The sequence below is a fragment of the Bison bison genome, unplaced genomic scaffold, assembly GCF_000754665.1.
Source record: "Bison bison bison isolate TAMUID 2011002044 unplaced genomic scaffold, Bison_UMD1.0 scf7180017864334, whole genome shotgun sequence".
NCBI classification, from domain to species: Eukaryota; Metazoa; Chordata; class Mammalia; order Artiodactyla; family Bovidae; genus Bison; species Bison bison.
In genome coordinates this window covers 1,979,321-1,990,429 of record NW_011494906.1, presented here as the reverse complement: position 1 = coordinate 1,990,429, position 11,109 = coordinate 1,979,321, and the positions used below count along the sequence as shown (strand labels likewise).

The following is an 11,109-nucleotide window of genomic DNA, read 5'->3' as shown; positions in this document are numbered from 1 at the left end:
CGGCGTCACACGCACAGCCACTTCCGCCATACGCGAGGACGCATCTTCCTGCTCAAGTCTTCGGCGCCGCTGTCTGAGGCCCTGGTGTTCGAAAGTATCCGGAAGTGGCTGGGCAGTAGGCCTTTGATGCGGGTCGGGAAAAATGGCGGTGGTCGCTGTCTTCCCGGCTCTTGCGCGGGTGAGGAGAATGGGGGGAGGGGGTGGTTCTAGACTCCTGGGCAGGCCAGGGTGGGAACTGTGTCTCGTTTTCCTCTGAAGTTGTGGATACCTAGAGAGGCATCTATCTGTCTTACATAGCCCAGGCAAGGGCAGACCCAAGGAGAGGTTGATCTTGCAACGTAGGAGATTCAGGTTACATCCACCCTGGCCTGAGCCCGCTGTGTGCTTGTCTCGCAATATCGTTGAACCATCAGTCTTCGTTAGAGACCCAATTCAGATTTCACCTATTTGCAGGTGGTACTGGCCGGACAGCTTCTGGGCGCTTTTTGTCTCTGTTCTTAAGCCTCTCTGTTCTTTTTAAATCTTCTCTAGTGTCTGTCGTGATTTCACATGGTTTCATAAGATCTTTTTTCGTTTTGAATATAGGCTGTTAACACTGTAAATTTTTCTCTTAATACTGCTCTTTGCCAATTTCATGATTTTGTGATGTGTTTTTGTCTCCAGATATTTTCTGATTCCCTTTTGATTTCTCCTTTGACCCAGTTCAAGAGTGAGGGTGGTGTTCAATTTTCACTTATTTGTGAATTTTCCAGTTTTCTTTGTGCTCTTGATTTCTAGTTTTATTCTGTTGTGGTCAGAAAAGATGCCTTGTATGATTTCGATCTTTTTTGTTAAAACTCGTTTTGTAACCTAACATGCTCTCTGTCCTGGAGAATATTCTTAGAGTGCTTGAAAATAATGTGTATTCTGCTCCTGTTGGGTGGAATGTTCTGTGTATGTATGTTTGGCCCATTTGGCTTACAGTGTTGTTCCTGTCCTCTACTTCCTTACTGATCTCTCTGGGTGTTCTATGCATATTGAAAGTGGCTTTTGAAATCCCCAACTATTGTGTTGCAATTTCTCCGTTCAGGTCTGTCAATATTTGCTTCATATATTTGGGTGTTCAGATGTTGGTTGTATGTATAATTGTTGTAGCTTTTTGGTGAGTTGACCCTTTCATCATTATTTCATGGCCTTTTAAAATCTCTTTTGATACTTTTGACTTAAAGTTGATTTTGTCTAGTGAAAGTAGGGCCATCTGTGCTCTCTTGGTTTCTATTTGCAGTGGAATGTGTTTCACACTTTCACTTTCAGCCTGCATCTAAAATGAGTTTCTTGTAAGGCATATAGTTGGATTTTGTGGGTTTTTAAAAATCCCTTCAGTCTCTGTGTGTCTTTTGATTGGGGAGTTTAATCTGTTTACCTTTAAAATATTACTGATAGAGAAAGACCTAGAGTTGCCATTCTGTTCATTGTTTTCTATTTTGTAGCTTTGTGTCCTTTTCCTCTCTTGCTGTCATCTTCTGTGTTTTATTGATATTTTTCTATAGACATGCTGTGATTCCTTTCTCATTTCTATTGTATATAAATGTTTCCTTTGTGGTTACCATAGGGCTTGCATTAAGCATTTTATAATGTATTTTAAGCTGATAATAGCTTCAGTCTCATCCGAAAACTTCTCTTTTACTACTCCCACCTTATGTTATTGATATTACAATGACATTTTATTCTGTATCCACTAGTATATTTTATAGCTTTTTTTAAATGTCTTTAACTTTTAAGTCAGAATTAAATGTGATTTACCTACGATCATTGCAGTGTTACAGTAGCCTGTGTTTGTCATAATTTACTTTTACCAGTGAGCTTTATGCTTTCGTATGCTTTTGTGTTATTATCTACTGTCCTTTGGCTCCTTTTTGTTTGTTCAGTCGCTCAGTGTCCATCTCTTTGTGACCACATGGACTGCAACAAGCCAGGGTTCCCTGTTAATCACCAGCTCCCAGAGCTTGCTCAAACTCATGTCCATTGACTCGGTGATGCCATTCAACCATCTTATCCTCTGTTGCCCCTTCTCCTCCTGCCTTCAAACTTTCCCAGCATCAGGGCCTTTTCTAATAAGTCAGTTCTTCACATCAGGTGAGCTTCAGCTTCAGCATCAGTTCTTCCCTGAATATTCAGGATTGATTTCCTTTAGGATTGACTGATTGGATCTCCTTGCTGTCCAAGGGACTCTCAAGAGTCTTCTCCAACACCACAGTTCAAAAGCATCAATTTTTCGGCGCTCAGCTTTCTTTATGGTCCAACTCTCACGTCCATACATGACTACTGGAAAAACCATAACTTTGATTATACAGACCTTTGTTGGCAAAGTAATGTCTCTGCTTTTTAATATGCTGTCTAGGTTTGTCATAGCTTTTCTTCCAAGGAGCAAGCGTCTTAATTTCATGGCTGCACTCACCATCTGCAGTGATTTTGGAGCCCAGAAAGAAGTCTGTCACTGTTTCCATTGTTTTCCCATGTGTTTGCCATGAAGTGATGGGACTGGATGCCATGATCTTAGTTTTTTTAAAAAGAATGTTGAACTTTAAACCAGCTTTTTCATGCTCTTCTTTCACTTTCATCAAGAGGCTCTTTAGTTCCTCTTCACTTTCTGCCATAAGGATAATGTCATCTGCTGCTTCAATTTGGATGTCCATTTCTTTCCACCAGTTTGGGAAGTTTTGAGCCATTTTTCCTTCAAGTACTCTTCCCGCCCCTTTCTCTTTTCTCCTCCTGGGACTCCCATAGTATTTATATTGGTCAGGTTGGTGATGTCTCACAAGCTTATCTCACTCATTTGTTTTTCATTTTCTTCCTCTGAATGAGTAGTCTCAAGTAAACTATGTTCACTGATTTTTTTTCTGGTTGATCAAGTATGCTGCTTAAGTTCTGTGGTGAATTTTTCAAAAATTGTTATTCTTTAGTTCCAATTTAAAAACATTTTTTTTTCTATCAGTATTCTCATTTTGCTTATGTGTTGTTTTCCTCAGCTCACTGAACATCTTGATGACAACTTTTTTTGAGTTATTTGTCAGGTAATTCATATATGTCTGTTTCCAGGATTGGTTGCTGGAAGTTTATTTTGTATCTTTAGTTAGGCCTTGTTTTGCTCTTTCTCATGCACCTTGGAGCTTTGTGCTTAGATCCATGCATTTGAAAAAGTAACCACCTCCCAGTCTTTTCTTTGTACAAGAAAAGATCTTTTGCATCAGTTCTGCCAGAGAATCTTGGGGCCTCTCAAACTTTTTGTATGGAAATGTCTTCTCTAGACTTGTGCGTATAAATTCCCAACCAGAGGGATTTGCTGGCTTTTTTCAAGTGCTCATAACCTCTGGCTCCCTCTTGTGTCTGTTTATGGCACTGCAGGTTCTCTGTAGCTGCCGCAAGCTTCCCAACTCTTCTCAGCCCATTCCAGTCTTCTAGAGTACCCCAGGTCCCGTGAGTGCTGCAGGTTGGCCAAGACGGAAATTAGTCTCTTGTACAGCTCCTTGGAAAGCAGGAGTTTGGGATGCATGCTCCTTTTTCTTTCTGTTGGCCTCTGTCTGCTGTACCATGGGTCCTCAGAGCAGCAGCAAGCCATCCAGCTCTTTTTGTTTGCAGAGACCCCCAGATATCTAGAGTATACTGGGTTCTGTTAGTGCTCTGAGACAGGCAAAAAAGAAAACTTTCTTTCAGGCAGCTACCCAAAAAGTTGGAACATTGGACACACATGCCAAGTCTTCCTCCAGGGAAAAGCCAAGAATTGGAGATTTTCTTCTGCTAGTTTTGTCCTGAGCCACAGGTAGGGGCGATGGCAAGTAAGCGTGTGCTAGTCCAAACCCTCACCTAGTTCTCAGCAGCCCCCAACCTGGCACCTTTTCTGTCACACTTCAATTCAAACAAGACGGAAACTAGTCACCCAGGCCTCCCCGTGAAAGGCCATGTGTTGGACGTCTGTTTCAGTCTTTCCCTCCCCAGAGAGAAGCCGGTGGCTGAGAATTTTCTCCAGTTGCACTGGGCTGAGCCAGGGGCAGGGACTGTGGTGAATGAGGCCCATGAATTTTCTAGCTGTGATGCAGCTGTTTTTGTGCTCACCTAGGGTTCAGGAGAAGACAATGGCACCCCACTTCAGTACTCTTGCCTGGAAAATCCCGTGGATGGAAGAGCCTGGTAGGCTGCAGTCCATGGGGTCGCTAAGAGTCAGACATGACTGAGTGACTTCACTTTCACTTTTCACTTTCGTGCATTGGAGAAGGAAATGGCAACCCACTCCAGTGTTCTTGCCTGGAGAATCCCAGGGACGGGGGAGCCTGGTGGGCTGCTGTCTATGGGGTCGCACAGAGTCAGACACGACTGAAGCGACTTAGCAGCAGCAGCAGCCGCAGCAGGGTTCAGGAGCCTCTTAGCTGGTTTCTGGATTTCTTATAAAGGAAACTGGTCCATGTGTTGGGAGTTGGTGTCTCCACAGGAGAAGGAAAGTGTGGGGCTTCCTGTTAACACCATCTTGCTGACGTCACCGCCTTCTCATTGCATCTTGATAGTTTTTGCCCTTCTCTATATCAGGAAACTTTGGGGAGTTAGGGACCCTGCCATCACTGTATGCTCAGATTTTAACACAAGCAGGTGACTAGAATGCAGACCATATTGTGAGAATTTGAAGGGAATGCAAGGGAAGAAGAAAATATTTCCATTGGAGACTTTCTGGGAAGGCACTGGTTAAGAACATATTTGCAGTCAGAGTTGGGTTCCAACCCTCAGGAATTATTCTTAATATTTGGGTGATCTTGGTGAGTCATTTAACCTCTCTGAGTCTCAGCTTCCTAAGCTGTAAAGTGGGGACAGTGTCAGCATAATTTCTTTTTTTTTAAATTGAGGTGTAGTTGACTTACAACATTTTATAAATTTCAGATATATAACAGTTCACAGTTTTTAAAGATTAAATTCCGTCTATACTTATTATAAAGTCAACGTAACTTCTTAAGGTCTAAAGGAGAGAAGATGCATTTTGCACGTGGTTTATGTGCTGAGTGAATGACAGGGATGGTCATCCTTGTTAAAAAGGTGCTTATGGGAGGCAGTTCCTTGGTAGTCCAGTGGTTAGACTTGGGCTTTCACTGCGACGGACCTGGGTTCAATCTGTGGTTGGGGAGCTTAAGATCCTGCACGCCTTGGCCAAAAAGAAAAAAAAAAGATGTTTGTGGCTTTTTTGTTTCAGATGCTTGCTGTGTCAAGGCGCCGCCTAGTGTCTCCTTCACTCAGCATGACATCATGCAGACGCTGCTACAGAGGTGACAGCCCAACAGATTCCCAGAAGGATATGATTGAAATCCCTTTGCCTCCCTGGCAGGAGCGAACTGATGAATCCATAGAAACCAAACGAGCCCGGCTGCTCTATGAGAGCAGAAAGAGGGGAATGCTGGAAAACTGCATCCTGCTTAGGTAGGGGAAGAGGAGAATGGGGGTTGCTTCTCTCTGGCTAGAGACAGCCTTTTCACCTTTGTCTTTCTTGACTCTAGCCTCTTCGCTAAGGAACATCTGCAACACATGACAGAGAAACAGCTGAACCTCTACGATCGCCTGATTAATGAACCCAGTAACGACTGGGATATTTACTACTGGGCTACAGGTACTAGGCATGATAAGCAGCATAAGGTGAAAAACGGGATGATGTGGGCTGATTTAGTCTGGAAAGGTATCATGGGCAGTTTGTTTTTCTTTTATAGATATTCAACCCAACCTCTCTTCAGATTTTTCCAAAATGTGCAAAATTTGTCTTACAAGTTAAGGTCCTTTGTTTGCAAGCAATAGAAACTGATTGCGTCTAACTTAAGCAAAAAGAGAATTTAGTGAAATTCTCTAAGGCTAAGAGTATAGGAAACTCTTAGCATCAAAGGGAAAGTTGAAGAAACACCAGGGCAGGAATGAAGTGGAATAAGACAGTTCCGGCTGCCTAGCATGAAGTCCTTGGGAGTCTCTCTCTTGACGCCAGCTTTGTGAGGAATGAATTCTCACTGTGTATAGTTAGGGTTAGCTTTGGCTGTGAGTAAAAGAACCCCAAAACAACAGTGGCTTAAGGAAGACAGAACTGTGTTTTTCTTTCTCATAACAGAAGTTCAGAGTTAGGCCCTCCAGAACGCACAGAGGGGTTTCAGAGTCATTAAGGCCAGATTCCTCTTGACTTGTTCCTTCACCCTCCCCCGTGTTGGCTACCTCATGACCTCAAGATGGCTGCCGAGGCTCTATCTGTCATGTCTATATTTCAGCCAGGGAAAAAGAGTAAGAGAGCACACTCCATTTTTTAATGGACCCTTCTCAAGAAATTATACACCATATTTCCACTTAGTTTCCACAGGGCTTGTACACAGGGGAGTGGGAAATATTCAGGGCCAACCTGGAAGTCTTTTAATGTATCTTTGTCTTTATATTGAAGTTGAGCTTCTTATAGATAGCTTATATTGTCATTCTTTTTAATCTGATCTTATGTCTTTTCATTGGTGTGTTTTAGCCATTTGCATATAACTACCAGTGTGATTGAATTAAAACTTACCATCTTTTTGTTGTTGTTGTTTTCTATTTCTACTGTTTTTTGTTCTCTTCCCCCTCTACTTCTGTGGATTTTGAGTATTTAAAATTTCATTTTATCCCCACCATTGGTTTCTTATATCTCTTTATAATTTTTTAGTGATTGCCCTAGGGTTTACAGTATATACGCATACATGTGTGCTTGGTCATATCTGACTCTTTGAGACCCAGTGGACTGTAACCCACCAGACTCCTCTGTCCACGTGATTTCCCAGGCAAGAATACTGGAGTGGGTTGCCACTTGCTTCTCCAGGCATCTTTCTGACCCAGGTATTGAACCCACGCCTTCTGCACTGGCAGGTGGATCCTTTACCACGGAGCCACCAGGGCAGCACGTCTCACCATGTGCGCTTCCCTGTGTTTCTGTGCCCCGAAAGGGCTGTCCGTGGTGTTGCCCTCCCCCAGAAGCAGAAACCTACTGATTTCCAGATGGTGCTTGTTAGTTTGGGGACGGGAGATGGGGAGGGTGTTCTCTGTTGTCCTGGTCCAGCTTCCGACCCTGTGACCATGCGTCATGGTGGAGGGTCTTTTTTCAGTGATCCTGCTGGTCCCACAGGGGTAGAGGATTTTCCACTAACCCAAGCGGGTCCTCACATGTGCCCTGTAGGAGACAGGACTCACTGACCTATTCACAGACCCTTGAAGCTTTTGTTCTGTAGAGAAGAAGGACTAGGCTGGGGTTTATGCTTTTGGGGGGTGGGGGCTGTGTTTTTCTGCTCCCCTACTCCTGGCCTCCATTGCTGAGGGAGGCTTTCTGCAGCCTCCTGCTCTGGACCCTGTCTTCATTGTGAGCATACTCAGTGAGGGGTTGTTGAGAAGAACCTGCCCCCTGGGGCAGATTCCCCTTGTGTCTGTGGCTCCCAGAGATTTTACACTCATGCTCACCTACACTTGGCTTTCAGCAGTTGATGAACAATTTTAGCTAAATTCTTGCCTGTTTGTATGGTGCCCAGTGCCCCTTCTTCCTGTGCCCTATCTCAAGTGAGCATGTGTGTTCATGTCCATTTTCTCCTTTGAGGGGCCTTTCTTTCCTTATGTTTTATTTTCTTTGGGTGCCTGTGACCTCAGCTCTCTAATGACTTCAAAAAAGTTATGATGTTTCTAGTTTATCTGACTTTTTCTTGTTGGGATGAATGGGGTGTTCTGTCCAGTTTTCAGCATTCTAGGGGGAAAATGAAATCGCCTCGATCTTACTCTGATGGTCACAGAAAACAACAGACGCCAGGCCCACCAGATGCCAGCTGTGTGCCGAATGAGGGAAAATCAGACTTTGTTTTGAGGAATGCCCTCTCCTGACGTTGTGTTTAGTGTTGCTAGGAGGGTAATTCCAAAGCTTAGTACCCAAGCTTTCCCAATGGGAGGCTTTGCTTAAGTGAGAGACTTGGGGGTGGAAAGAAAGGCCGGAGGTGTGCAGCATCCGCCAGACTCCTGCTGCCCTGAGGCTGGCATCCCCTCCTGTCTGCTCTTGGTGCCTTTGTTGCCTCCATCCAAATCTGGTTCTACAGGTTCATGTCAGTTTTATGGGCCTCTGTTATAGCCTTCCAGTAAATTCTTTTATGTTTTGATTTTACTGGAGTTATCAGTTGCTTTCACTTAATATCCAAGGAATTTTGCCTCAGGAAATTAATAGACTAGAAGGAAAAACACAGTATTCCAAAAACAACTGAAGTACCGAATGCAAAGCAAAACAGAACAGCCAAGGCTGGGCAGGCCAGGGGTCAGCTGTGTTTGTCAAATAATAAATGCTGGGCCAGATAATAAATGCTGTCGTCTTGTGGCCATATGGTCTCTGTGGCAACTGCTCAGCCCTGCCATCGTAGCGCAAAAGCAGCCACGGACAATATGTAAACAAGTGAGAGCAGCTGCTCCAATAGCACTCTTTACAAATACCAGCTGCCGGAGGTTGCCAGCCTGTGGTGCAGGCTGTGTGTATATCCAGAGAAAGAATGCAGCTGCTCTGTGTACCCACTGTGGTTTTAGGCCAAGCCAGAGTTTCAAGTTTTAAGGTCCTTATACCATCGGGATTTTCCTTGTGGTCCAGTAACTAAGTCTCCGTGCTCCCCATGCAGGGGGCATGGATTCGATCCTTGGTCAGGGAACTGGATCCCACCTGCCGAAACAAAGATCGAAGATCCTGAGTGCTGCAACTAAGACCCCGTGCGGTCAAATAAATAAATAAATATTTTTAAAAAAAAAAAAGATCGTTCTATATCTTTGTATATCTGACAGTTGACTGACCAATGTAATTCTTTTTGCCCATCCTTACAGAAGCAAAACCAGCCCCAGAAATATTTGAAAACGAAGTCATGACCCTGCTGAGAGACTTTGCTAAGAACAAAAACAAAGAGCAGCGACTGCGGGCCCCGGATCTTGAATACCTCTTCGAAAAGCCACATTGAGCTACATGCTGCCATCTGCCTGGCCTCGGGGGCTCCACGGATGCTCATTGCCTGTGATGGGTATTGGCCTTGATGGTCTGCTTCTCCTTAGATGCTCAGCCCACCCAGACCTCTGGTCCTGCCTGCAATGATGGACCCGCCTCTCTCCAAGGACATGTATATGTTCAGTGTGCCTTGTGCTAAGACCCTTTGGCTCCCATCTAAGCCTCAGAAGCAGTTTGTCCATGTTACTGTCGCTCGGGCCTGACTCTGTCTCTGGCTCCATAGGAGGAAGCACGGTGCCAGCTCGCTGCTTCAACCAGAAGTGTGCTCAGTGTGAAGAGGCAGCCAGCTGCCTGTGCTGTGTGGAAAGCTCCCCGGGTGAGCCAGGGCTTTGTCCCTGTGAAATTCCCCCTTCCAGCCTGGGTTGGTTCTTTCTGCCAGGGGAAGCTGGTCCAAGCCCCCTGAGTGGAACCCTTCAAAGGCCCCACAGGCAGAATGAGGGCAGTGGGCAGGAATGGTGTGGGCATGCTGCTTAAGAGTCAGCATCCTCAGCAGATTTTCTCTAGAATGCTCATTTAATAAACTGAACGATAATTGTGTATATTAAAGAATATTTTAAAAAGGAAAATCACAACTCCTCAGACCTCACCCAATTATTTTAATTTTGTGTGTTCTCATGCAGGCAATATGTTTATAGAGTTTTACAAGGTCACAATCTCCAAGTATCAATTATAGCAAATGTTTTCTGTATTTCTGCAGTCTCCACAATTGCTTTAGTTGATAAACTCATAATTTGTAAGAAATACTATGTTAGGATGAATTAGCAAAATGTGTTTAGCTCCAGAACCAAAAGACTTCTGGTTGCTTGGAGGGTGGTTTTGTCTCGCTGGAGGAATTTTGCCCTCGGAGCTGTCATCCAGACAGAACAGATGTCACCCAGATTGGGCCAGGATACAGGTGTGAATCGGAGGAAACAGGCCAGACTTGCTAGGCAGGCGGTTGGTGAACAACAGAGATACACACAGGCAGGAAGTACCCGTTTGCAGCGTTGTGGAGCTTGGGGTTCCCACGGAACCTCTATGTGGTCCTGCCTGCCCTTCAGGGTCCTTGGCTGACGAGAGGAGAGGAGAGAACCAGCCTTTCGTTACTTATGATCTCAGTAGAGCTTCCCAGCTCTCTTGTAGAGAAGTGCTGTCATGCCTATTTTGCACATGAGAAAGTGGGCTCTGAGAGAGTGGTCTGTCCCAGATCTAGTCGCTATAAGTCAGAAAGCCAAAATCTTGCTTAGTTCAGTCTGTCTCCAAAGTTCAGTTTGTCTCCAAAGCTCATGAACTTTCTGCCAGAACATGCTGCCTTAAGTGGTGGAAACTATAGAGATCTTCGCTTTAAAAAGTATACCTGTGGCAGATTCATTTTGATATTTGGCAAAACTAATACAATTATGTAAAGTTTAAAAATAAAATTAAAAAAAAGTTATAGTGAAGAAAACAAAATAAAAAGTAAAAAAAGAAAAATAAAATAATAAAAAGTTATCGTGAAGAGACTTGACAGTTCTAAGCCATGACCTTTGTGTCATGTAGGGGACGAGGAGCTGTCAGGTGCTTCCCAAAATAAGCGCTCGGTCATCCAAGGTAGCTCTTGGAAGAAGCAGGGCTGGCAGTAGGTGCAAGTCAGATCCTGGCTCCACTGCTTACTTGCTGGGTAAGTGAATGGGGCTGAGCCTCAGTTTCTCCATCTATAAAATGGGGTTGATGACTCCCTGTCTTAACTCTGTGAAGATCAGACATGAAGAGAGAAAGCTCATGTCTCAAGACTTTCATCGTCCTCATCACACAGTCCGCGCCTGGTAGATGGCTTCAGTCTGAGAAGTTGTATCTTAACGCAAAAAGCCTGGCATGTCAGCAAGGTCACCAGAGCTTTGTGCAGGGCCGAGTCCTCTGCCGGTAGGAAAGCCAGGCCTGTTAAAGAACCACGGGGTGTCTTAACCAGCCAGTGAAGACTGGAGAGAAAACAGACCCTGGTGTCAAGACCTTTGAAGGAAAAATCTGTAGCGTGATCATCTAAGCAGGGAATGGGAGTGAGAAATGGAGGGCAGAAGCCGATTTTGATGGCCCAGGGAGCTCATTGCAGACTCTGGCCAATCTCTCAG

At 44.5% G+C, this 11,109-nt stretch overlaps 1 protein-coding gene across 1 annotated transcript; it reads left to right on the top strand.

Annotated features, from left to right (window-relative positions):
* The first annotated feature begins 34 nt into the window (after window positions 1-34).
* SDHAF2 (succinate dehydrogenase complex assembly factor 2) lies at window positions 35-9,594 on the top strand. The gene is made up of 4 exons (XM_010854045.1): window positions 35-178; window positions 5,213-5,436; window positions 5,514-5,623; window positions 8,848-9,594. The coding sequence occupies exons 1-4, from the start codon at window positions 143-145 to the stop codon at window positions 8,976-8,978; spliced, it is 501 nt and encodes a 166-aa protein (XP_010852347.1). The 5' UTR covers window positions 35-142; the 3' UTR covers window positions 8,979-9,594.
* The last annotated feature ends 1,515 nt before the right edge of the window (window positions 9,595-11,109 follow it).

What these genes read in the sequence shown, in the direction of transcription:
- SDHAF2 (XM_010854045.1), top strand. Translation starts at nt 143, where the DNA reads ATGGCGGTGGTCGCTGTCTTCCCGGCTCTTGCGCGG. An exon ending in TCTTCCCGGCTCTTGCGCGG is followed by an intron (nt 179 to 5,212) that starts GTGAGGAGAATG and finishes TTTTTGTTTCAG; the next exon opens with ATGCTTGCTGTGTCAAGGCG. An exon ending in TATTTACTACTGGGCTACAG is followed by an intron (nt 5,624 to 8,847) that starts GTACTAGGCATG and finishes CCATCCTTACAG; the next exon opens with AAGCAAAACCAGCCCCAGAA.